The 27,909-nt window shown below is 47.8% G+C and overlaps 1 protein-coding gene across 1 annotated transcript in view; it reads left to right on the forward strand.

The window, feature by feature from the left end:
• Positions 1 to 2,961: 2,961 nt before the first annotated feature.
• LOC133361787 (zinc finger protein 62 homolog) overlaps positions 2,962 to 27,909 on the forward strand; it is a 39,160-nt gene continuing 14,212 nt past the window's right edge. The window contains exons 1-3 of the mRNA XM_061580783.1: positions 2,962 to 3,770; positions 16,752 to 17,870; positions 23,273 to 24,104. Of these exons, the coding sequence (XP_061436767.1) occupies positions 3,103 to 3,770; positions 16,752 to 17,870; positions 23,273 to 24,104 (2,619 nt within the window). The 5' untranslated portion in view covers positions 2,962 to 3,102. The remainder of the gene's footprint in view (positions 3,771 to 16,751; positions 17,871 to 23,272; positions 24,105 to 27,909) is intronic.

Below are 27,909 nucleotides of genomic sequence, written 5' to 3' on the forward strand. Positions count from 1 at the left end.
TGTGTTGAAGAGCCAAGCCACAACATTTACAATCTGAGTACAACGTTTTGACACTAATTCCAACCAGCTTCATCAGACGACAGCCACATGTTGTTGCTTGGCTCTGTGGGAATAGAAATCGGCTCGCTGGGTTCATAGCGCAGCACGCTAACCGTTGCACTACCGCTCCCCGCTCACGCACAAACTTCATCGGATGTATAGTATTTATCCAGAAATAACTAAGTTTCCCGGCTTAGCTCAGGTCTCAGTAATCAAACATTAAGAGTAATGTCTCTGCTTTTTTATGTAATTAAGGTCTATCGTACCATATCGAGGCTTGGGGCTTTGGGTTGTTATTTGTTTTTTATGTCTGCCTCTGCTCACATTCATTGACGATTTTTATGATTTTGGGCAAGCCCGTATAAAGCTGCGTGACCAGGAGTTGGAGCCATTTGCTGTTCAATTTGGCTTGTGACAGAAATTCACTCTGCCCCCATGCATTACATTACATAGCATCTTCATTAATTATGTAGTTTGAGAAGCTTACAATAGCCATATAAATAATTGCATTCGTTACAGTTAAAATGATACGCGCATCGATGCCTGGTTATAGTTAAGGGATCGTTCCCTGGTCAACCATGTTATATCTGCTGATGATCTGGAAATGGCTACTCAATGAGATCGGGTTAGATAATCTCGTTCTGTGCCTGGATAATTCCATCATGAAAGGTGGCCTTGCGTATGTTCCACCAAAATAAATCACCTGCCTGGGAATTTCATGTCATACAACACTGTACCTGCTCAACTCTCCATGAGTAATCAGGCAGTTCTACAAGTAATGGAGGAGCTCCCATACCTGGTTAATGTGTTCACGACCAGCGCTGGTTTGGCAGCCAAAGTCTCACTTTAAATTTGTCTAGCAGCATTCTTTCATTAGGCTGTGTAACACTGTGTGAAAGCTGCCTGGACTTTTGCTCCATACAAAGCTGTGAGTGTCCATCGCCAAGGTCTAGTCTGTCTGAGATCATCCCCTCTCCCTGTCATATTGGCATCGCACCCGCCTCTCACCCTTCGTCCTGTGGATGGTGGGCACACAGGACGGTGCCACGGAGCCATTCCAGGTTGAGCCCAAATGGGTTACGTGGGTCACCTAGCCACCAGGCCTCATTCCACGAGTGATATAAATATATAATATCTGTAAGGAGGCCCCCCAATAGACTGTCCCTGGAACTCTACCAGGCACGTCCCACTGGGGGACTTCCTAGGGGCCTGGCCCAGGACATTCTGGTGGGAATACGTCGCTTGGCTGGCTTTGGGAACGCCTGGGAATTCCCCAGGAAGAGCTCGTCTGTCGCCAGGGAAAGGGAGGTCTGGACTGCCCTACTGAATGTGCTGCCACCACAAACCTCACCAAGACAAGAGGATTTAGAAATAAATGAATAAAGCTGTGAGTCTTCTTGGCCACAGATATTACTCCTTTGTAGATGCAAAATATGAACTTATTTTAAGGACTGTACTGGCTTTTTATTAAGGCTGGCCTCCCTATGATCCCCTCTATTGAACCAAACAAGATTGTATTATAACCTTACAGAGCCCTAAAATGTCAGTACAGAATATAATCTGAGACTTTGGCAGGCGAGGCTGCATTGGTTGGGTCATGAATTCCGCATTAACAGACAGCATGCACAATCATCTTCTGTTAGTCCAGATGTTATGGGCTAAACGGGCATGGCTTTGGCTAGAGAAGAGATTGGAGGATGTGGAGTTGATCAGACCTGCCTCTGGAAGAGGCCCGTGATGTATGCTGCAGGGCAGTTGGAGGTATTTGCTCTGCAACAACAATGAGGTAGGTGTAGCAACGCTCACATGAATGGGTGGAGCGCTGGGTGCCTGAAATGCAGCAAGACAGCAGGAAGCACAGCTGGTGCATCTGTTAATCATGTCAGTCATCCCTTGACACCTGGATCATTCTCATGACATGCTGACAAGTGATCCACACTTACATGGGGCATTCATGAGAAATATATGTGTATGTAAGAGTTTATCTATGTGGGGAGCGGTGGCGCAGTTATTCCACTGTGTAAAAAAAAAAAAAAAATTGTTCCTGAGTAGTATGTGTTATTTCCTAATTTCTTTTGCCTCTAAAGTACAAAAATTGGCTATTCTCCACAAACTTTGCTTTTGTGACCAGGACAGTGATATTTAGAAATGTACCTCTTTTCAATGAGAAAACAGGTCAATTTGTTATTTTCGTTAACGTAAAATTATGGTCACAAAAGCAAAGTTTGTGGGGAATAATAGCCATTTTCTAGACTCTTAGAAATAAGAAATAAAAAAAATAACACTAAGTACCCAGGAACAAAAATTGTGTTACATAGTGTTATCACAATTAAAGTTTGATTATCGCCGACAACAAACGTGATTGATTCGTGAAAACTTAACTCATTGTGGGGAAGCATTAATACGTAGCATATGAAGGTGGCCAGGCATGGTTCTGAACACACCACCTTTTTACCATGCCAGTGTGTATTACAGTGTCAAGTTTGTATTTACAGTAAAGTATATTAACTCGATTGAACACGGAGGTTAAATCAAAACAATAGTTTATTTTTGTTTTTCTCTGGAACTTTTTATGAGAATGGAAACAGGAAATTAACACTGCACATATGCAGCTGAAGTTAGATCTGTTCATCCCAGCATTCAAGGAAATCTGAGCCCGGCTTCACACCTTTAAGTCGTGATTGAACATTAATTTATGCATTTCTGCATAATTCAAATAGTATTATTTTCAACACACTTTGCTATGTTAGCTGAATTTTGCTTTCATAAATATTCCTTTTGTAGCCAGACAACCGAAATTGTGTACTGGGAGTTTTAGGTTAACATTCATTTTGAAGATACTAGGGCTTCCATTTGCCCTCTCATTTTGTACCCGTGTGATGAATGTGGGAATCTTTTTCACTCTATCATGAATATATGAGTGAGTATAGACGTGCAAGTCATGTGTGACTGTGTATATATGCATTCCTTTGTGCCTCGATACTGACGTAGATGGTCTGGATATTGTTTTTTTCTGTCTGCTGCTGACGCTTCCTCTGACACTTCCTCTGCAGAATTGGTCTGATGGAGCAAAGGCACTCAGCACAGCTCGGTACAAAAAGGCAACAATGCAACCAGTGTGCATACAGCACGGATCATGTTAAATATCTGATACAGCACCAGAGAACTCACACAGGAGAGAAACCCTTCAAGTGCAGTCTGTGCGGGAAGGCGTTTTTACAGTTATCTGCTCTTGTATTTCATCAGATAACTCACACGGGAGAGAAACTTTTCAGTTGCACTCTGTGTGAGAAGGCGTTTGCACATTCACAACATCTTAAAATACACCAGAGAACACACACGGGAGAGAAACTCTTCAGGTGCAGTCTGTGCGGGAAGGCGTTTTCACAGTCATCTGGTCTTGTATCACACCAGAGAACACACACGGGAGATAAACCCTTCAAGTGCAGTGTGTGTGGGAAGGCATTTTCACATAAATCTACTCTTAAAAAACACCGGATAACACACACAGGAGAAAAACCCTTCAGTTGCACTCTGTGTGAGAAGGCATTTGCACATTCACAACATCTTAAAATACACCAGAGAACTCACACGGGAGAGAAACCCTTCAGTTGCACTTTGTGTGGGAAGGCGTTTGCACAATCATCACATCTTCAAGCACATCAGAGAACACACACGGGAGAGAAACCCTTCAGTTGCACTCTGTGTGGGAAGGCGTTTGCACAGTCATCAATTCTTAAACATCACCAGAAGACACACAAGCATCAGAAGATCCCCAAGAAATGGAGTCTGAAATCGGCTTGTGAAAGTCAAAGTGCTGCAATGAGCCCATCCCTCATGAAACCAGAAGTGAATCCCAGCTTGGACACTTTTAAAGGTATCAAGGTGAAATGTGAAGAGGCGAATGTGAAATGTGAAGAAGTGATGAAGAGCGAAGAAGTGAAGGTGAAATGTGAAGTGATGGTGAAGAGCGAAAAAGTGACGGTAAACTGTGAAGATGAAGATTCAACTCCAAAATCGTACCTTCACATCGATGGAGGCAACGTGAAGCAGGAGGAGAATTCTGACTTTGAGGCAGAGCGAGGCAACTCCCAGCAGTTTGTGGAAGTGGAGGTGTGGGTGGACTTCTTAGACAATTCAAATTAAAATGGAGACCCGGTAGATATGTAAGCTTAATAACGCTCCAATAGATTCACCTTTGTCATTGGCCTTTAATGAAAAGAACGTGAATTCGACCACTCAAATTCCTGGGTTCAACCTGCAGAGTAAGAGCGGCGAGTATTTGTGGACCTGTGGGTTGGGTAGATGAATAATCAGGAGCAAGAGCCAATAAGCTTCCAAGTATTCCACTGTTATATTTATATTTGCATTGATATGGTGCTTGCTTAATTGCCTCAGCAACTCAGTTTCCTATCTCATCACAAACGTTCGAAGAGCACCTTCAAGTGGCGGCTGCCTTTGTGTCATAAGGTGACACTGCTGTCACCTGCATGTGGGCATGAGTCTGTCAGTAGGGGGTGATGATTGATGTCTAATCTTCATTATGTAATTTCTGGATCATGTTTGAAATTGCCCAAATATTGACCATGACACCAACATGCAATGACCTATGCGTTTTGAATGACACAATCAAATGTTTTACATCCACTGTTAAGCAGTCGGTGCATATTTTGTTTAATGTTACTGGAGTAGCCAGACGTGCCTGTCGGATTTGAACCTTGAACCTCTGCAATAAATAGAGAATGTGCTACCACTTGGCTTCCATCAATCTGAGTGTAGGCATGACAGCCTGAATGTTTCTAACTGGCGCAGATGTTCCATTTAGAGGGGTCCACGTTTCACATGTCTACAGAAGGCAGGGCAAAACTGGCCGAGAAGAACCAAAGCTTCATGCGGAGCGACAAACCAGGTAGCTTCCACACAGCATAGCGCAGCCGATGAAAAGATGTTGCCGCCCGACTGATTCGGACCACCCACACACTGTACACACGCAGTGTACCCACAAGGTCTACACACACCATGTACACAGCGTACACAGTTTACCCACACAGTATACAAATAGTCTGTACACGCACAGTGTATATGTAGTGGGTTCCAGGGAGACTGACGACGGAGTCGAGGCACACTCTTTTATTAACCTCAAGGGCAGTACAATACTTGAAGGGGTAACGGCCCCTTCACCCGTACTAAATGGAAAAATACCCCTAGCACTATTCCCCCTGTCCTGTTCCCAGTCCTCTAATAGTGCTATGGGAGGCTGTCTGATCCGGCCCTGGTAAAGCACATCCCGGCACCCAGCTAACCCGGCCTTGCTCTTACAAGAGCAGAGGTCCGGAAGCTCTTGGGGCCGCGCCACTGGCTTGCCCAGCTCAGCCCTGACAAGGGCAGCGAGACAGGGGAGTCCCAGGGCCTATTCTGCCGGTCTTCAGACTTCACTGCTTCTTCCACACTGGCCCCGAGCTCTCTGGCTCCCCGCCTTTTATAGGAATTCCCTCCGAGGGGCGGAGTTATGGGGGATCACAGAGCCCCCATGGCCCCCCAGTGGTTAACGGATGCGGACGTGGATGTAGACACCCGTGTGTGGGTGCAGACACCCTGTGTTTTCTGTCCGCCCTTCTCCCCGTAATAACCCCTACATCACCCCCCCTATACAACCCGCAGCCGTCCCGGCTGCAACAAAACCCCTCAAAAACCAACAATAAAGACTTAACACAGTCAACATGCGTGTGCCCCATAACAATAACAAGAGTAACAAACAACCGACGGTCCCCTATAAATACCCCAGCCCCAACATGCAACATATGTACAGAGTGTGATTCACTCCCCCCAAAAAAGAACGGTGAGCGAGCCCCACGGCAGCGGAACACGCGCGGGAAGCAATTCATAACAACCAGCGCGTTTTGGCGCGTGTCCGTGCAGCGGGCCCGTCACAAGGGCCCGACCCGGTCGGGCCGGCGGCGGGTGTTGACAGTTCAGGCGCACGGCCCTCCGGCTTCCCGGACGAGTCTGCGCCGACCCCCTCGGGAGAGGCTGGCGGCCGAGAGGGCGTTAATCCTTGGACCCCTGAAGGCGGAACAGTTAGCAGCGGATCAGAGGCTGGTGGTGAACCCACCCTCCAGGAGTCAGTGGACCCCCCACATGTTCGGCCATAGTTGTGAGAGGAAGCATGTGGCGCAAAGAACGACTTCAACCGTGAAGGGTGGACGAACCACCGACGCTTCCCCCATTTAATGCGAACACATTGGGGTCGCACAACCTGCACAATTTCCATGGGGCCTCTCCATGGTCGCAACAGTTTAGACGAGGTAGCCAATGGCACCTGGGGACAGTGTAGCCACGCTCTGTTGCCCGGGTGCCATTCGTCCGTGTGTGACCGGCGCAATCGCAACCTTTCATTCGCCTTCTGGCGAGAGTCAGAGTTTTGAATTGCCGCCTCCCGCACCTCAGCCAACTTGAGGATATTAAATTTAACATTGTCAGCCAACTTGGACTTAGCGTGTGGAGTGGAAATTCTCAGCTGGGCCGCGACAGGCGGGTCAACTTCGCGGCCATACATAAAAAAAATGGCGAGAATCCGGTCGCTGTGTGAGGAGCCATCCTGTAAGCTGCCAGAACTCCTGGGATCTGAAGGTCCCAATCAGTTTGGGACTCGGATACCTGGTGTGATAGCATGGACGTAATAGTCCTATGCAGGCGTTCTACCATCCCATCCGTTTGTGGGTGGTAAGGGGAAGTACGAATTTTCTTCGTACCGAGAAGCTCACACACCTCGTGTAAAAGGGAACTAGTGAAGTTCTTTCCCTGATCGGTCAACAACCGTTCCGGAGCGCCCTTGTCGAGGACATAGCCCTGGACAAAAGCCTCCGCAACGGCTGCTGCCGACTGGTTGGCGAGGGGCCAAGCCATAGGCCATCGCGTGAAATATTCCACGCCAACCAGTAGGTACTTATTACCCCTAGGCGTGGAGGGAAACGGCCCCCAAATATCAAGAGCGACCAGCTCATTAACCCGGGAGACCGAAATAGACTGGAACGGTGGGCTGGCTCCCCTTGCTGGCGGCTTCCGTTGAGCACACTGGGTACAAGACTGCAAGAGATCGTCCACATCCCTTGCCATGCCCGGCCAAAAGAAATTAAGCTGGAGCATGGCAAGGGTTTTGTGGGTGCCCAGGTGCAGGGGCCGCTCATGAGCAGCCCATACAGCCCTACACCTCAACGTGGAAAGCACTACCAGCCTGTGGCGGCGGATCGTCCCGTTTCAATGCATGAGGAGGCCCTGGCACAACCTCCATGAGTCAACGCCCGACTTTTCCTGACCGGATCCTTCCGCACGACGCTGTAGCACCAGGAGGGAAGTATCCTCCAATTGGAGGCGCCCCCACTCCGCACCTGACAAGCCCAGTAGGGAATCCTTCCCTCCCATATCAATAGGGCCAACGCCCGAAGGAGCCTCAACGGCGGCCGCAAGGACCCGATCCTGGCCGTCGCTCGCCGATTTGCAACGCCCCGAGCCCAAGAAACAAGTGCAATCCGAAGTGGCCGGCAGGCGCGACAGGGCATCGGCATTAGTGTGGCGAATCCCCTTGCGATATGTTGTTTCGAAATCGAAATCCTGAATGATCTCCAGCCATCGGGACAACTGCCCCGACAACTGCCCCGATGGCTGGTGAATACGCAGGGCATACTGCAATGCCGCATGATCTGTACGGACGGTGAAATGCCGGCCGTACAGATATGGCCGTATACTGTTGAATAAAGAAAACAATAGCCAACAGTTCACGGCGGGTGACGCAGTATCTTTGCTCGGCAGGAGACAATACTCTACTACCGTAAGACACAACGTGCTCCACGCCACCAACAACTTGGGAAAGCACGCCCCCAATCCCTGTGTTGCTCGCGTCAGTGTCGAGCACGAAAGGTAGTGAAAAATCGGGGTAACTCAACGGCGGGGCCCCCACCAAGGCATCACGAAGAGAGTTAAATGCGGCCTCCTCTTCCGGCCCCCAATGAAACTTCACCCCCTTCGCCATTAAGGCATGTAACGGCTTAGCGATGGAAGCGAACTCCGCGACAAACCGCCGGTAATATGAAGCAAAACCGATGAAGCTCCTAACCTCCCCCACCGAGGTGGGAGTCGGCCAGGAGCTGACACAACGCGTTTTGGCGGGATCGGTTGAGATACCTGACCGTCCGAAGATGTGACCCAAATATCTCACAGATTCGTGGAGCAAATGGCACTTTTGCGGTTTAAATTTCAAATTAGCTGTGCACATTTTGAGAAAGACGGCCCGAAGCCTATCAAGATGTTCCTCCAATGTCCTACTAAATACGATCACGTCGTCCAGGTAAATCAAACAGACCTCCCATTGCAAGCCAGCGAGAACCAATTCCATTAGGCGCTGGAACGTTGCGGGAGCTGAGTGGAGCCCCATAGGCAAACGATTGAATTGGAAGAGGCTGTGCGGCGTTCGAAAAGCCGTTTTGGGCTTCGATTCGTCATCCAAAGGAAGTTGCCAAAACCCTGACAGCAAATCCAAGGTGGAGAAGAATCGTGATCCAGCCAGGGCATCCAGAGATTCGTCCATTCGAGGAAGCGGGTAAGCATCGGCCACAGAGATTTTATTCAAACGCCGAAAATCAACGCAGAACCTTAGGGACCCATCCTGCTTTTTGACCAACACTATGGGTGCACCCCAAGGGCTGGTTGAGGGAGAAATAATGTCAGAAACCAGCATGTAATCTACAGCCAATTTGACATGATCCTTTTCGGCGGGACTTAACCGAAAAGGATTTTGGCGGATAGGAGCGTTGTCACCGGTGTCAATATGGTGGCGCAGCAATTTCGTACATCCGATATCATATTTGTGCTTACTAAAGACGTCGGAAAATTCTCGCAAAAGGGTACGCAATTTAGCACGTTGTGAGTCAGATAGGTCAGGTGTCTCAGCACAAAGCGCCTCTAGCCAACCCTCGTCATGGTCTGACTGCAGTAGCGGCTGAGAAGCGGTGGCCACCTGGCCAATGATCGGCGTTTCCGCAGGTACCGGAATCGCATGTGCGAACACGGTTCCCTGGGAAACCACCGCCGTCCGTGTCCCGACATTGAGGACCGCGATAAACGGGTCCTCATCCCCTTTAACAATTGTCTGGGCCGTCACCAAATCTGGCCCATTCACCCCGGCCCTAGACGACCCCAGCAAAATACCCTGGTCTAAGACCCCTTTAGCGAACGGTCGACGCAACCGCAGGGGCATGAGCATCTGTGCCCCCGGCGGTACGCGCACCGTTCGAGCAACGAGCGCCTGTACCGTTGCACAGGCTGTACGCAAGGCAGGGGTGGAGGGCAAGAACGTTATACGTCGGCCCGATGGAAGTTCGATGCATCCCTGGTCAATAAAAATTTTGACAGGCATTTTGGCCAAAAAGTCTGTCCCCAACAGGCACGGAATTGCCAGAGAGGAGGAGACCAACACCGGCCCAGATAATTTAATGTCCCCGATAGAAATTTGCTGTCGAATTTGGCCGACGATACCTAACGAGCCCCCGTTTGCAGCGTAACAAGGTATGTCGACGGGGAGCAACGGCCGACTTTGAACAGGCAGGATATTATAAATTGAATCGGAAATGATAGTCGCCGATGCTCCTGTGTCGATCAATACCCGTACTTCCACCCCATCAATGTGCCCCGTGACAACGGACGACCCCGCCGACGCAGCCACAATCCGGTGAGCCAACTCGGACCATTGGCCCGGTTGGAGCGCCCTCCCCATCAAGCCGCGACTTGACGCACCAGCACCCAAACCCTGAGAATCGTGTGTCGGGGCATGTGAAAAAGAAGTGGGTGTGCGTGCAGGCCGAACATGTGGGGTGCCACGACTTGCCGGAGGATGTTGTGGAGGCTTTTGAAGAGGGCCGTCCTCAGTCCCAGTTCTTGCTCCACGCTGTCGAGGAACCCGGCATCCCGATGCCACGTGGCCCCAGAGGCCACAGTTGTAGCACACGACGAGTGCTCCAGAAGACTTGGGCTGCTCTCGATGGCTCGGCGCGTCCTGAGCCGGTCGCCCGCCAGACCGCCATCCCGCAGAACGGCCCGCAGCGAAGACCCCCTCGGATTCGGAGGTGGTTGCTGCCACGGTGTGTCCCGCAGCTGCCTTGTTGGCCTTCCTCCGTTGGGAAATCAGGTTGGCATGGATGTGCCTTGCAGCCCACAATGAATACATATCCGCATCATCCTGCGCCAGGATGACGAAGTTCAAGTCGTCGGCCAACAGCAAAACATTTTTCGGCCACCATCGCATCCACCCCTTCCTCGTCCATACGCGGGAAAGCCGCCAACGCCAACAGGGCCGTGCGGTACGCGAGTGGTGACTCCTTGTCGCCTCTCTGCCGCTCGTAGAAAAGCTGGCGACAATCGGAAGGCGGCCCATAAACCGTGGCCAGCACTTGCAGCGCCGACCGAAGTGTGGAGCGTTCCGACCTGGGTGCAGCGGTGAGGGTGCCAAGGGCGTCGCTATCCAGCATCGCCGGAAGAGCATGCAGCGCCTCGTTGTCCGTCCACCCAGCCATCTTTTGGTGGGCGAGGAAACGGCGCTGAAACCCACCCCAGTCGCCGCCGCTCGATACGAACTCCTGCAGGGCCGGCAGGCGTTGCTAAAATGTCGGCTCCGTCTCCGACGATCGCCCAGCTCGCGTACTGTCTCCATGGACTGTATGGGGAGCAATGGCGGACCCTAATGGAGGTCACGCCGTTGGTGACGTGCTGGTTTCGGCTTGGTCGGTGCAGTTGTCCGCTGTTGATGACCCGGCGACTGCTGATAGGTAGCCACTGCGACCCGCCCCCACCGATGACGTGGTGCTTGCTGGTTGGGCCCTGCCGCCCGCGTGACGTGCTGGGGCCCCTCCCTCGGCTCCTACTGTACCCGTGGCGGGAAGTTCAAGCCTCCGGCCCATCGCAAAGGCGGGAGTTTCTGGCGGGCGCTGTCCGTCTTCACGCTGCGCCGCTCCCCCCGGCCCCAGGCGTGTTATCTGCTCAAGTGTGGCGGCCGCTGCATACAGGAGCTCCGCCAGTCGCGAGTGGGCCAATGCCAACTCATCAGCCGATGTCCCGGCTCTCTCCAACTGCCCTGCAGGTGGTGGAGTCGGCAGCGGTTGCTCAGGTACGTCGGCGACGATATCTTGCACCGCTTCTCCCTCGCTGTCGTCCTCTCCGGGGTCTTGGGTACGAGTTGTCCGTCTCATATCCATTCTTTCGACCACTTCTGACGCCAGATGTAGTGGGTTCCAGGGAGACTGACGACGGAGTCGAGGCACACTCTTTTATTAAACTCAAGGGCAGTACAATTCTTGAAGGGGTAATGCCCCCTTCACCCATACTAGATGGGAAAACACCCCTCGCACTATTCCCCCTGTCCTGTTCCCAGAGGTCCGGAAGCTCGTGGGGCCGCGCCACTGACTTGCCCAGCTCGGTGCTGACAAGAGCAGCGAGACAGGGGAGTCCCAGGGCCTATTCTGCCGGTCTTCAGACTTCACTGGTAAGCTTCTTCCACACTGGCCCCGAGCTCTCTGGCTCCCCGCCTTTTATAGGAATTCCCTCCGAGGGGCGGATTTATGGGGGATCACAGAGCCCCCATGGCCCCCCAGTGGTTAATGGATGCGGACGTGGATGTAGACACCCGTGTGTGGGTGCAGACACCCTGTGTTTTCTGTCCGCCCTTCTCCCCGTAATAACCCCTACATATACACACAGTAATAACAACCGCCATTCGCCACGAAGTGGTGGTGACGTCACCACGGCGCTTATGCCAGGGTATGTGCACGGGGCAGATCCAGGTGTCATGGGTCGACTGACAGATGACTGGCCAATGCACCACCTGTGCCTCCGACTGCGCCAACAAACAGTGTCCACACACAATGTTCACGCACACAATAATGTTCACGTTGTTGTTGTTGAGCTCACACACCCAAGGGGTCTCTGTTCAAGAGAGGGAGCCATAGAAATGGAATCTAAATAAACTTAAACTCTATCCCTGATCTCGCTCTCTGACGTCACCACTCATTAACTTGCCGTGATGCGCGAGGGGGAGGTGTCCCCACTAGTGACGTCATGTCACCGAGGTATTTACCCCCTCCAACGTGATTTTGAGCGTGACGTCACGTCTGCCTACTTTCCGTTCCAGTAAAATGCTTATTTGGGACGGGGACAGCAGGCAAGCACCATCACCTGACATGGGCCCTTCTCATTAACATAATTTATTCATACTCTTAGGTACCTCTCCATAATAAAGGCTCAGTCTTTTGTTATGCAGTCTATTCCTAGTCTTAAGCCTCACCTTACCATATTAAAAAAAATGTGCCGTACTTGGCCCTTCCCCTCTTCAACCATTATATATACAGAGTGGTAGCTCTTGTGATCTCTCATTTACTTGATACAGCTGTCGTGGCTGTGACGGTTCCACCTGAAGACGGAAGCTTGTGTTGCCTCCGAAACGTCGTGATTTTTATTTTATTTTACTTTTATTAATTTTAATTTTTTACCTACGTGACTTTACCGAAAAATCTAAGAGTATGAATCCTTGCAGTCACAAAAGCTTCAAATCTAGAAATAATATATTCAGTTACCCTGCTGCTCGTAGGAGGAGGGGATTGTGTGAACCTCGCAAGTGACGTCATGTCACCTCCTGCTGCCGCATGACGTCACGAGTTGCCAGGTAGCTGCTGCTCCGCGCACGCTCGCTCACTGAGATCCGAGGTGAGAAGTTTACATCGTGGTGGTTGTTGTTGTTGTTGTGGTGATTGTTGTTGTAGTTGTTGTTGTGAACCCAGGTAGAGCCTCGCTCCTTCTCCCTCGTAGGGATATCAATTGAGTAGCAGCGAGTATGGAATCGATGTCCAGGTTGAAACATTACAACGCGGGGCCTAGCCATGCGGGGCCTTGCCTCCTGCCCTCGCCTGATTGCATTTGCTTTAATTCTCTGCTTAAGTTTAATTTGTCTTCACCTGGCTCACTACTTTGAAACTTTGTTTTTACTTTAAATATTTCTACGTTTTTTTTTATTTTACCAGGCATAGCCCACTTGAGCTACACCGCTCTTTTTCAGAAGTGACCTGCCCACAACACAGTGGGCTGATCAACGTGTGGAAATGTTTATCGGTCAAATACTCTAAACGCGTGGTGATGTTGACTCTAAATGTGCAGGGAAAACCGCAGGATCCGGAGGAAAATCCACGCGACCACAGAGAGAGAGGGACACGCAAACTCCAAATATACAGCCATAATACAGGTTTGTTTGGGATTGATCGCGTAAATAAATCAATGTGCCGTTCACCCCGCCACCACCCGACACAGCCAATTAGTAAGGGTTTGTCACGTAAACAGAACGTGGGCAGTGCGTCACTATTACAGCACTAATGTGTAGTGTATAGTTGTGTATAGTAAAGTGTAGTGTATAGTTGTGTAAAGTGTAATGTATAGTTGTGTATAGTGTAGTGTACTAGTACAGCAGATCAGTGTGTTGGAGAGCCAAGCCACAACATTTACAATCTAAGTACAACGTTTTGACAGTAATTCCAACCAGCTTCATCAGACGACAGCCAAATGTTGTGGCTTGGCTCTGTGGGAATAGAAATCGGCTCGCTGGGTTCATAGCGCAGCACGCTAACCGTTGCACTACCGCTCCCCACTCACTCACAAACTTAATCGGAAGTATAGTATTTATCCAGCAATAACTAAGTTACCCGGCTTAGCTCAGGTCTCAGTAATCAAACATTAAGAGTAATGTCTCTGCTTTTTTATGTAATTAAGGTCTATCGTACCATATCGAGGCTTGGGGTTTTGGGTTGTTCTTTGTTTTTTACGTCTCTGCCTCTGCTCACATTCATTGACGATTTTTATGATTTTGGGCAAGCCCGTCTAAAGCTGCGTGACCAGGAATTGGAGCCATTTGCTGTTCAATTTGGCTTGTGACAGAAATTCACTCTGCCCCCATGCATTACATTACATAGCATCTTCATTAATTATGTAGTTTGAGAAGCTCACAATAGCCATATAAATAATTGCATTCGTTACAGTTAAAATGATACGCGCATTGATGCCTGGTTATAGTTAAGGGATCGTTCCCTGGTCAACCATGTTATATCTGCTGATGATCTGGAAATGGCTACTCAAGGAGATGGGGTTAGATAATCTCGTTCTGTGCCTGGATAATTCCATCACGAAAGGTGGCCTTGCGTATGTTCCACCAAAATAAATCACCTGCCGGGGAATTTCATGTCATACAACACTGTACCTGCTCAACTCTCCATGAGTAATCAGGGAGTTCTGCAAGTAATGGAGGAGCTCCCATACCTGGTTAATGTGTTCACGACCAGCTCTGGTTTGGCAGCCAAAGTCTCACTTTAAATTTGTCTAGCAGCATTCTTTCATTAGACTGTGTAACACTGTGTGGAAGCTGCCTGGACTTTTGCGCCATACAAAGCTGTGAGTGTCCATCACCAAGGTCTAGTCTGTCTGAGACCATCCCTCTCCCTGCCATACTGGCATCGCACCCGCCTCTCACTCTTCGTACTGTGGATGGTGGGCGCACAGGACGGTGCCACGCAGCCATTCCAGGCTGGGTCCAAATGGGTTACGTGGGTCACCGAGCCACCAGGCCTCATTCCACGAGTGATATCAATATACAATATCTGTAACGAGGCCCCCCAATAGACTGCCCCTGGAACTCTATCGGGCACGTCCCACTGAGGGAAGTCCCCGGGGCCCGGGCCAGGACTTGCTGGTGGGAATATGTCGCTTGGCTGATTTGGGAATGCCTGGGAATTCCCCAGGAAGATCCAGAGTCTGTCGCCAGGGAAAGGGAAGTCTGGACTGCCCTACTAAATGTGCTGCCGCTACACCCTCACCAAGACAAGAGGATTTAGAAATAAACGAACAAACAAAGCTGCGAGTCTTCTTGGCCACAGATATTACTCCTTTCTCTGTAGATGCAAAATATTAACTTATTTAAAGGACCGTCTGTTCTGGCTTATAATTAAGACTGGCCAGCCTATGATCCCCTCTATTGAACCAAACAAGATTGTATTATAACCTTACAGAGCCCTAAAATATCAGTACAGAATATAATCTGAGACTTTTGCAGGGGAGGCTGCATTGGTTGGGTCATGAATTCTGCATAAACAGACAGCATGCACAATCATCTTCTGTTAGTCCAGATGTTACGGGCTAAACGGGCATGGCATTGGCTAGAGAAGAGATTGGAGGATGTGGAGTTGATCAGACCTGCTGTCAAGATCGGCCTCTCAAAGAGGCCCGTGACATATGCTGCAGGGGAGTTGGAGGTATTTGCTCTGCAACAACAATGAGGTTGGAGTAGCAACGATCACATGAATGGGTGGGAACGCTGGGTGCCTCAAATGCAGCAAGACAGCAGGAAAAACAGCTGGTGCATCTGTTAATCATCTTGGTCAGTCATCCCTTGACACCTGGATCATTATGACATGCTGACAAGTGATCCACACTTACATGGCATTCATGTGAAATATATGTGTATGTAAGAGTTTATCTATGTGGGGAGCGGTGGTGCAGTTTTTCCACTGTGTAACAAAAAAAATGTCTTGTTCCTGGGTAGTATGTGTTTTTTCCTAATTGCTTTTGCCTCTTAAGTACAAAAAATGGCTATTCCCCACAAACTTTGCTTTTGTGACCAGGACAGTGATATTTAGAAATGTACCTCTTTTCAATGAAAAAACAGGTGAATTTGTTATTTTCGTTCACGTACAATTCTGGTCACAAAAGCAAAATTTGTGGGGAATAATAGCCAATTTCTAGACTCTTAGGCATAAGCAATAGAAAAATAACACTTAGTACCCAGGAACAAAAATTGTGTTACATAGTGTTATCACAATTAAAGTTTGATTATCTCCGACAACAAACGTGATTGATTCATGAAAACTTAACTTATTGTGGGGAAGCATTAATAATGAGCATATGAAGGTGGCCAGGCATGGTTCTGAACACACCACCACCTTTTTTCCATGCCAGTGTGTGTTACAGTGTCAAGTTTATATTTGCAGTAAAGTATATTAACTCGATTGAACACGGAGGTTAAATCAAAACAATAGTATATACTTTTTTTCCTCTGGAAATTTTTAGGAGAATGGAAACAGGAAATTAACACTGCACATATGCATCTGAAGTTAGATCTGTTCATCCCAGCATTCAAGGAAATCTGAGCCTGGCTTCATGCCTCTAAGTTAGCGATTGAACATTAATTTATGCATTTCTGCATAATAAAAATAGTATTATTTTCAACACCCTTTTCTATGTTAGCTGCATTTTTCTTTTATAAATATTCTTTTTGTAGCCAGAAAACTGAAATTGTGTGCTTGGAGTTTTAGGTTAACATTCATTTTGAAGATACTAGGGCTTCCAGGTTGACCATTGGCCCTCTAATTGTGTGCCTGTGTGATGAATTTGGGAATCTTTTTCATATTATCATGAATATATGAATGAGTATAGACATGCAAGTCATGTGTGACTGTATATATGCATTCCTTTGTGCCTCAATACTGACGTAGATAGTGTGGATATTCTCTTTTTTCTGTCTGCAGCTGACGCTTCCTCTGCAGAATTGGTTTGATGGAACAAAGGCACTCAGCGCAGCTCGGTACAAAAAGGCAACAACGCGACCAGCGTGCATACAGCACGGATCGTGTTGGACATTTAACACAGCACCAGAGAACTCACACAGGAGAGAAACCCTTCAAGTGCACTGTGTGTGACAAGGCATTTTCACATTCATCAGTTCTTAGGAACCACCAGAGAACACACACGGGAGAGAAACTCTTCAGGTGCAGTCTATGCGGGAAGGCGTTTTCACAGTCATCTGGTCTTGTATCGCACCAGAGAACACACACGGGAGATAAACCCTTCAAGTGCAGTGTGTGTGGGAAGGCATTTTCAGATAAATCTCTTAAAAAACACCGGATAACACACACAGGAGAAAAACCCTTCAAGTGCAGTCTGTGCGGGAAGGCGTTTTCACAGTCATCTGCTCTTGTATTACATCAGAGAACTCACACAAGAGAGAAACCATTCAGTTGCACTTTGTGTGGGAAGGCGTTTGCACATTCACAACATCTTAAAATACACCAGAGAACACACACGGGAGAGAAACCCTTCAGTTGCACTCTATGTGGGAAGGCGTTTGCACAATCACTATATCTTAAATTACACCAGAGAACACACACTGGAGAGAAACCCTTCAAGTGCACTGTGTGTGGGAAGGCGTTTGCACATTCACAACATCTTCAATTACACCAGAGAACACACATGGGAGAGAAACCCTTCAAGTGCACTGTGTGTGACAAGGCATTTGCACAGTCATCAGGTCTTCATAGACACCAGAGAACACACACGGGAGAGAAACCCTTCAGTTGCACTCTGTGTGGGAAGGCGTTTGCACAGTCATCAATTCTTAAAAGACACCAGAGGACACACAAGCATCAGAAGATCCCCAAGAAATGGAGTCTGAAATTGGCTTGTGAAAGTCAAAGTGCTGCAATGAGCCCATCCCTCATGAAACCAGAAGTGAATCCCAGCTTGGACACGTTTAAAGGTATCAAGGTGAAATGTGAAGAGGCGAAGGTGAAATGTGAAGAAGTGATGAAGAGCGAAGAAGTGAAGGTGAAATGTGAAGTGATGGTGAAGAGCGAAAAAGTGACGGTAAACTGTGAAGATGAAGATTCAACTCCAAAATCGTACCTTCACATCGATGGAGACAACGTGAAGCAGGAGGAGAATTCTGACTGCGAGGCAGAGCTAGGCAACTCCCAGCAGTTTGTGGAGGTGTGGGTGGACTTCTTAGACAATACAAAGTCAAATGGAGACCCGGTAGATGGGTAGGCTTGAGACAATGAAGCTCCAATAGATGCACCTTTGTCACAGGCCTTTAATGAAAAGAACGTGAAATTGAACACTGAATTCCTGGGTTCAACCTGCAGAGTAAGAGCGGCGAGTATTTGTTGACCTGTGGGTTGGGTAGATGAATAATCAGGAACAAGAGCCAATAAGCTTCCAAGTATTCCACTGTTATATTTATATTTGCATTGATATGGTGCTTGCTTAATTGCCTCAGCAACTCAGTTTCATATCTCATCACAAACGTTCGAAGAGCACCTTCAAGTGGCAGCTGCCTCTGTCATAAGGTGACACTGCTGTCACCTGCATATGGGCATGAGTCTGTCAGTAGGGGGTGATGATTGATGTGTAATCTTCATTTTGTAATTTCTGGATAATGTTTGAAATTGCCCAAATATTGACCATGACACCAACATGCAATGACCTATGCGTTTTGAATGACACAATCGTATGTTTTACATCCACTGTTAAGCAGACGGTGCATATTTTGTTAAATGTTCCTTGAGTAGCCAGACGTGCCTGTCGGATTTGAACCTTGAACCTCTGCAATAAATAGAGAATGTGCTTCTACTTGGCTTCCCTCAATCTGAGTGTAGGCATGACAGCCTGAATGTGTCTAACTGGCGCAGATGTTCCATTTAGAGGGGTCCACGTTTCACATGCCTACATTAGGGAGGGCATGACTGGCCGAGAAGAACCGAAGCTTCATGTGGAGCGACAGACCAGGCAGCTTCCACACAGCATAGTGCAGCCGATGTAAAGATAATGCCGCCCGACTGATTCGGACCACCCACACTACACGCGCAGTGTACCCACAAGATCTACACACACCATGTACACAGCGTACACACAGTTTGCCCACACAGTATACAAACAGTCTGTACACGCACAGTGTATACACAGTAACAACCGCCATTCGCCACTAAGTGGCGGTGACGTAACCACGGCGCTTGTGCCAGGCTATGTGCACGGGGCAGATCCAGGTGTCATGTGTCGACTGACTTAAATGACTGGCCAATTCACCACCTGTGCCCCCGACTGCGCCAACAAACAGTGTCCACACACAATGTTCACGTTGTTGTTGTGCTCACGCACCCAATGGGTTTCTGTTCAAGAGAGGGAGCCACAGGAATGGAATCTAAATAAACTTGAACTCTAACCCTGGTCTCGCTTTCCGACGTCACCCCTCATTAACTCGGCATTATATGCGAGGGGGAGGTGTCCCCCACTAGTGACGTCATGTCACCGAGGTAATTACCCCCCCACCGGGATTTTGAGCGTGACGTCACGTCTACCGATTTCCGTTCCAGTAAAATGCTTATTTGGTACGGGGACAGCAGTCAAGCACCATCACCTGACATGGGCCCCTCTCATTAACATAATATATTCAGTTACCCTGCTGCTCGTTGGGGAAGAGGATTGTGTGAACCCCGCAAGTGACGTCATGTCACCTCCTGCTGCCACATGACGTCACGAGTTACCAGGTAGCTGCTGCTCCGCGCACGCTTGCTCACTGAGTTCCGAGGTGAGAAGTTTACATCGTCGTTGTTGTGGTTGTTGTTGTGGTGATTGTTGTTGTGGTTGTAGTTGTGAACCCAGGTAGAGCCTCGCTCCTTCTCCCTCGTAGGGATATCAATTGAGTAGCAGCGAGTATGGAATCGATGTCCAGGTTGGAACATTACAACGCGGGGCCTAGCCATGCGGGACTTGCCTCCTGCCCTCGCCTGATTGCATTTGCTTTATTTCTCTGCTTAAGTTTAATTTGTCTTCACCTGGCTCACTACTTTGAAACTTTGTTTTTACTTTAAATATTTCTACGTTTTTTTTATTTTACCAGGCATAGCCCACTTGAGCTACACCGCTCGTTTTCAGAAGCGACCTGCCCACAACGCAGTGGGCTTATCAACGTGTGGAAATGTTTATCGGTCAAATACTCTAAACGCGTGGTGATGTTGACTCTAAATGTGCAGGGAAAACCGCAGGATCCGGAGGAGAATCCACGCGACCACGGAGAGAGAGGGACACGCAAACTCCAAATATACAGGTTTGTTTGGGATTGATCGCGTAAATAAATCAATGTGCCGTTAACCCCGCCACCACCCGACACAGCCATTTAGTAAGAGGTTTGTCAGGTAAACAGAACGTGCCCAATGCGTCACTAGTACAGCACTAGTGTGTAGTGTAGTGCACTAGTACATCTCACCGGTGTTTTGGAGAGCCAAGCCACAACATTAACACTCTAAGTACAACGTTTTGACAGTAATTCCAACCAGCTTCATCAAACGACAGCCAAATGTTGTGGCTTGGCTCTGGGAATAGAAATCGGCTCGCTGGGTTCATAGCGCAGCACGCTAACCGTTGCACTACTGCTCCCCACTCACACACAAACTTCATCGGAAGTATAGTATTTATCCAGCAATAACTAAGTTACCCGGCTTAGCTCAGGTCTCAGTAATCAAACATTAAGAGTAATGTCTCTGCTTTTTTATGTAATTAAGGTCTATCGTACCATATCGAGGCTTGGGGCTTTGGGTTGTTCTTTGTTTTTTATGTCTCTGCCTCTGCTCACATTCATTGACGATTTTTATGATTTTGGGCAAGCCCGTCTAAAGCTGCGTGACCAGGAGTTGGAGCCATTTGCTGTTCAATTTGGCTTGTGACAAAAATTCACTCTGCCCCCATGCATTGCATTACATAGCATCTTCATTAATTATGTAATTTGAGAAGCTCACAATAGCCATATAAATAATTGCATTCGTTACAGTTAAAATGATACGCGCATCGATGCCTGGTTATAGTTAAGGGATCGTTCCCTGGTCAACCATGTTATATCTGCTGATGATCTGGAAATGGCTACTCAAGGAGATGGGGTTAGATAATCTCGTTCTGTGCCTGGATAATTCCATCACGAAAGGTGGCCTTGCGTATGTTCCACCAAAATAAATCACCTGCCGGGGAATTTCATGTCATACAACACTGTACCTGCTCAACTCTCCATGAGTAATCAGGGAGTTCTGCAAGTAATGGAGGAGCTCCCATACCTGGTTAATGTGTTCACGACCAGCTCTGGTTTGGCAGCCAAAGTCTCACTTTAAATTTGTCTAGCAGCATTCTTTCATTAGACTGTGTAACACTGTGTGGAAGCTGCCTGGACTTTTGCGCCATACAAAGCTGTGAGTGTCCATCACCAAGGTCTAGTCTGTCTGAGACCATCCCTCTCCCTGCCATACTGGCATCGCACCCGCCTCTCACTCTTCGTACTGTGGATGGTGGGCGCACAGGACGGTGCCACGCAGCCATTCCAGGCTGGGTCCAAATGGGTTACGTGGGTCACCGAGCCACCAGGCCTCATTCCACGAGTGATATCAATATACAATATCTGTAACGAGGCCCCCCAATAGACTGCCCCTGGAACTCTATCGGGCACGTCCCACTGAGGGAAGTCCCCGGGGCCCGGGCCAGGACTTGCTGGTGGGAATATGTCGCTTGGCTGATTTGGGAATGCCTGGGAATTCCCCAGGAAGATCCAGAGTCTGTCGCCAGGGAAAGGGAAGTCTGGACTGCCCTACTAAATGTGCTGCCGCTACACCCTCACCAAGACAAGAGGATTTAGAAATAAACGAACAAACAAAGCTGCGAGTCTTCTTGGCCACAGATATTACTCCTTTCTCTGTAGATGCAAAATATTAACTTATTTAAAGGACCGTCTGTTCTGGCTTATAATTAAGACTGGCCAGCCTATGATCCCCTCTATTGAACCAAACAAGATTGTATTATAACCTTACAGAGCCCTAAAATATCAGTACAGAATATAATCTGAGACTTTTGCAGGGGAGGCTGCATTGGTTGGGTCATGAATTCTGCATAAACAGACAGCATGCACAATCATCTTCTGTTAGTCCAGATGTTACGGGCTAAACGGGCATGGCATTGGCTAGAGAAGAGATTGGAGGATGTGGAGTTGATCAGACCTGCTGTCAAGATCGGCCTCTCAAAGAGGCCCGTGACATATGCTGCAGGGGAGTTGGAGGTATTTGCTCTGCAACAACAATGAGGTTGGAGTAGCAACGATCACATGAATGGGTGGGAACGCTGGGTGCCTCAAATGCAGCAAGACAGCAGGAAAAACAGCTGGTGCATCTGTTAATCATCTTGGTCAGTCATCCCTTGACACCTGGATCATTATGACATGCTGACAAGTGATCCACACTTACATGGCATTCATGTGAAATATATGTGTATGTAAGAGTTTATCTATGTGGGGTGCGGTGGTGCAGTTTTTCCACTGTGTAACAAAAAAAATGTCTTGTTCCTGGGTAGTATGTGTTATTTCCTAATTGCTTTTGCCTCTTAAGTACAAAAAATGGCTATTCCCCACAAACTTTGCTTTTGTGACCAGGACAGTGATATTTAGAAATGTACCTCTTTTCAATGAAAAAACAGGTGAATTTGTTATTTTCGTTCACGTACAATTCTGGTCACAAAAGCAAAATTTGTGGGGAATAATAGCCAATTTCTAGACTCTTAGGCATAAGCAATAGAAAAATAACACTTAGTACCCAGGAACAAAAATTGTGTTACATAGTGTTATCACAATTAAAGTTTGATTATCTCCGACAACAAACGTGATTGATTCATGAAAACTTAACTTATTGTGGGGAAGCATTAATAATGAGCATATGAAGGTGGCCAGGCATGGTTCTGAACACACCACCACCTTTTTTCCATGCCAGTGTGTGTTACAGTGTCAAGTTTATATTTGCAGTAAAGTATATTAACTCGATTGAACACGGAGGTTAAATCAAAACAATAGTATATACTTTTTTTCCTCTGGAAATTTTTAGGAGAATGGAAACAGGAAATTAACACTGCACATATGCATCTGAAGTTAGATCTGTTCATCCCAGCATTCAAGGAAATCTGAGCCTGGCTTCATGCCTCTAAGTTAGCGATTGAACATTAATTTATGCATTTCTGCATAATAAAAATAGTATTATTTTCAACACCCTTTTCTATGTTAGCTGCATTTTTCTTTTATAAATATTCTTTTTGTAGCCAGAAAACTGAAATTGTGTGCTTGGAGTTTTAGGTTAACATTCATTTTGAAGATACTAGGGCTTCCAGGTTGACCATTGGCCCTCTAATTGTGTGCCTGTGTGATGAATTTGGGAATCTTTTTCATATTATCATGAATATATGAATGAGTATAGACATGCAAGTCATGTGTGACTGTATATATGCATTCCTTTGTGCCTCAATACTGACGTAGATAGTGTGGATATTCTCTTTTTTCTGTCTGCAGCTGACGCTTCCTCTGCAGAATTGGTTTGATGGAACAAAGGCACTCAGCGCAGCTCGGTACAAAAAGGCAACAACGCGACCAGCGTGCATACAGCACGGATCGTGTTGGACATTTAACACAGCACCAGAGAACTCACACAGGAGAGAAACCCTTCAAGTGCACTGTGTGTGACAAGGCATTTTCACATTCATCAGTTCTTAGGAACCACCAGAGAACACACACGGGAGAGAAACTCTTCAGGTGCAGTCTATGCGGGAAGGCGTTTTCACAGTCATCTGGTCTTGTATCGCACCAGAGAACACACACGGGAGATAAACCCTTCAAGTGCAGTGTGTGTGGGAAGGCATTTTCAGATAAATCTCTTAAAAAACACCGGATAACACACACAGGAGAAAAACCCTTCAAGTGCAGTCTGTGCGGGAAGGCGTTTTCACAGTCATCTGCTCTTGTATTACATCAGAGAACTCACACAAGAGAGAAACCATTCAGTTGCACTTTGTGTGGGAAGGCGTTTGCACATTCACAACATCTTAAAATACACCAGAGAACACACACGGGAGAGAAACCCTTCAGTTGCACTCTATGTGGGAAGGCGTTTGCACAATCACTATATCTTAAATTACACCAGAGAACACACACTGGAGAGAAACCCTTCAAGTGCACTGTGTGTGGGAAGGCGTTTGCACATTCACAACATCTTCAATTACACCAGAGAACACACATGGGAGAGAAACCCTTCAAGTGCACTGTGTGTGACAAGGCATTTGCACAGTCATCAGGTCTTCATAGACACCAGAGAACACACACGGGAGAGAAACCCTTCAGTTGCACTCTGTGTGGGAAGGCGTTTGCACAGTCATCAATTCTTAAAAGACACCAGAGGACACACAAGCATCAGAAGATCCCCAAGAAATGGAGTCTGAAATTGGCTTGTGAAAGTCAAAGTGCTGCAATGAGCCCATCCCTCATGAAACCAGAAGTGAATCCCAGCTTGGACACGTTTAAAGGTATCAAGGTGAAATGTGAAGAGGCGAAGGTGAAATGTGAAGAAGTGATGAAGAGCGAAGAAGTGAAGGTGAAATGTGAAGTGATGGTGAAGAGCGAAAAAGTGACGGTAAACTGTGAAGATGAAGATTCAACTCCAAAATCGTACCTTCACATCGATGGAGACAACGTGAAGCAGGAGGAGAATTCTGACTGCGAGGCAGAGCTAGGCAACTCCCAGCAGTTTGTGGAGGTGTGGGTGGACTTCTTAGACAATACAAAGTCAAATGGAGACCCGGTAGATGGGTAGGCTTGAGACAATGAAGCTCCAATAGATGCACCTTTGTCACAGGCCTTTAATGAAAAGAACGTGAAATTGAACACTGAATTCCTGGGTTCAACCTGCAGAGTAAGAGCGGCGAGTATTTGTTGACCTGTGGGTTGGGTAGATGAATAATCAGGAACAAGAGCCAATAAGCTTCCAAGTATTCCACTGTTATATTTATATTTGCATTGATATGGTGCTTGCTTAATTGCCTCAGCAACTCAGTTTCATATCTCATCACAAACGTTCGAAGAGCACCTTCAAGTGGCAGCTGCCTCTGTCATAAGGTGACACTGCTGTCACCTGCATATGGGCATGAGTCTGTCAGTAGGGGGTGATGATTGATGTGTAATCTTCATTTTGTAATTTCTGGATAATGTTTGAAATTGCCCAAATATTGACCATGACACCAACATGCAATGACCTATGCGTTTTGAATAACACAATCGTATGTTTTACATCCACTGTTAAGCAGACGGTGCATATTTTGTTAAATGTTCCTTGAGTAGCCAGACGTGCCTGTCGGATTTGAACCTTGAACCTCTGCAATAAATAGAGAATGTGCTTCTACTTGGCTTCCCTCAATCTGAGTGTAGGCATGACAGCCTGAATGTGTCTAACTGGCGCAGATGTTCCATTTAGAGGGGTCCACGTTTCACATGCCTACATTAGGGAGGGCATGACTGGCCGAGAAGAACCGAAGCTTCATGTGGAGCGACAGACCAGGCAGCTTCCACACAGCATAGTGCAGCCGATGTAAAGATAATGCCGCCCGACTGATTCGGACCACCCACACTACACGCGCAGTGTACCCACAAGATCTACACACACCATGTACACAGCGTACACACAGTTTGCCCACACAGTATACAAACAGTCTGTACACGCACAGTGTATACACAGTAACAACCGCCATTCGCCACTAAGTGGCGGTGACGTAACCACGGCGCTTGTGCCAGGCTATGTGCACGGGGCAGATCCAGGTGTCATGTGTCGACTGACTTAAATGACTGGCCAATTCACCACCTGTGCCCCCGACTGCGCCAACAAACAGTGTCCACACACAATGTTCACGTTGTTGTTGTGCTCACGCACCCAATGGGTTTCTGTTCAAGAGAGGGAGCCACAGGAATGGAATCTAAATAAACTTGAACTCTAACCCTGGTCTCGCTTTCCGACGTCACCCCTCATTAACTCGGCATTATATGCGAGGGGGAGGTGTCCCCCACTAGTGACGTCATGTCACCGAGGTAATTACCCCCCCACCGGGATTTTGAGCGTGACGTCACGTCTACCGATTTCCGTTCCAGTAAAATGCTTATTTGGTACGGGGACAGCAGTCAAGCACCATCACCTGACATGGGCCCCTCTCATTAACATAATATATTCAGTTACCCTGCTGCTCGTTGGGGAAGAGGATTGTGTGAACCCCGCAAGTGACGTCATGTCACCTCCTGCTGCCACATGACGTCACGAGTTACCAGGTAGCTGCTGCTCCGCGCACGCTTGCTCACTGAGTTCCGAGGTGAGAAGTTTACATCGTCGTTGTTGTGGTTGTTGTTGTGGTGATTGTTGTTGTGGTTGTAGTTGTGAACCCAGGTAGAGCCTCGCTCCTTCTCCCTCGTAGGGATATCAATTGAGTAGCAGCGAGTATGGAATCGATGTCCAGGTTGGAACATTACAACGCGGGGCCTAGCCATGCGGGACTTGCCTCCTGCCCTCGCCTGATTGCATTTGCTTTATTTCTCTGCTTAAGTTTAATTTGTCTTCACCTGGCTCACTACTTTGAAACTTTGTTTTTACTTTAAATATTTCTACGTTTTTTTTATTTTACCAGGCATAGCCCACTTGAGCTACACCGCTCGTTTTCAGAAGCGACCTGCCCACAACGCAGTGGGCTTATCAACGTGTGGAAATGTTTATCGGTCAAATACTCTAAACGCGTGGTGATGTTGACTCTAAATGTGCAGGGAAAACCGCAGGATCCGGAGGAGAATCCACGCGACCACGGAGAGAGAGGGACACGCAAACTCCAAATATACAGGTTTGTTTGGGATTGATCGCGTAAATAAATCAATGTGCCGTTAACCCCGCCACCACCCGACACAGCCATTTAGTAAGAGGTTTGTCAGGTAAACAGAACGTGCCCAATGCGTCACTAGTACAGCACTAGTGTGTAGTGTAGTGCACTAGTACATCTCACCGGTGTTTTGGAGAGCCAAGCCACAACATTAACACTCTAAGTACAACGTTTTGACAGTAATTCCAACCAGCTTCATCAAACGACAGCCAAATGTTGTGGCTTGGCTCTGGGAATAGAAATCGGCTCGCTGGGTTCATAGCGCAGCACGCTAACCGTTGCACTACTGCTCCCCACTCACACACAAACTTCATCGGAAGTATAGTATTTATCCAGCAATAACTAAGTTACCCGGCTTAGCTCAGGTCTCAGTAATCAAACATTAAGAGTAATGTCTCTGCTTTTTTATGTAATTAAGGTCTATCGTACCATATCGAGGCTTGGGGCTTTGGGTTGTTCTTTGTTTTTTATGTCTCTGCCTCTGCTCACATTCATTGACGATTTTTATGATTTTGGGCAAGCCCGTCTAAAGCTGCGTGACCAGGAGTTGGAGCCATTTGCTGTTCAATTTGGCTTGTGACAAAAATTCACTCTGCCCCCATGCATTGCATTACATAGCATCTTCATTAATTATGTAATTTGAGAAGCTCACAATAGCCATATAAATAATTGCATTCGTTACAGTTAAAATGATACGCGCATCGATGCCTGGTTATAGTTAAGGGATCGTTCCCTGGTCAACCATGTTATATCTGCTGATGATCTGGAAATGGCTACTCAAGGAGATGGGGTTAGATAATCTCGTTCTGTGCCTGGATAATTCCATCACGAAAGGTGGCCTTGCGTATGTTCCACCAAAATAAATCACCTGCCGGGGAATTTCATGTCATACAACACTGTACCTGCTCAACTCTCCATGAGTAATCAGGGAGTTCTGCAAGTAATGGAGGAGCTCCCATACCTGGTTAATGTGTTCACGACCAGCTCTGGTTTGGCAGCCAAAGTCTCACTTTAAATTTGTCTAGCAGCATTCTTTCATTAGACTGTGTAACACTGTGTGGAAGCTGCCTGGACTTTTGCGCCATACAAAGCTGTGAGTGTCCATCACCAAGGTCTAGTCTGTCTGAGACCATCCCTCTCCCTGCCATACTGGCATCGCACCCGCCTCTCACTCTTCGTACTGTGGATGGTGGGCGCACAGGACGGTGCCACGCAGCCATTCCAGGCTGGGTCCAAATGGGTTACGTGGGTCACCGAGCCACCAGG

This window comes from Lethenteron reissneri, unplaced genomic scaffold (assembly GCF_015708825.2).
Source record: "Lethenteron reissneri isolate LAM-NWPU_2019-01 unplaced genomic scaffold, ASM1570882v1 scaffold_124, whole genome shotgun sequence".
Taxonomy (NCBI): Eukaryota; Metazoa; Chordata; class Hyperoartia; order Petromyzontiformes; family Petromyzontidae; genus Lethenteron; species Lethenteron reissneri.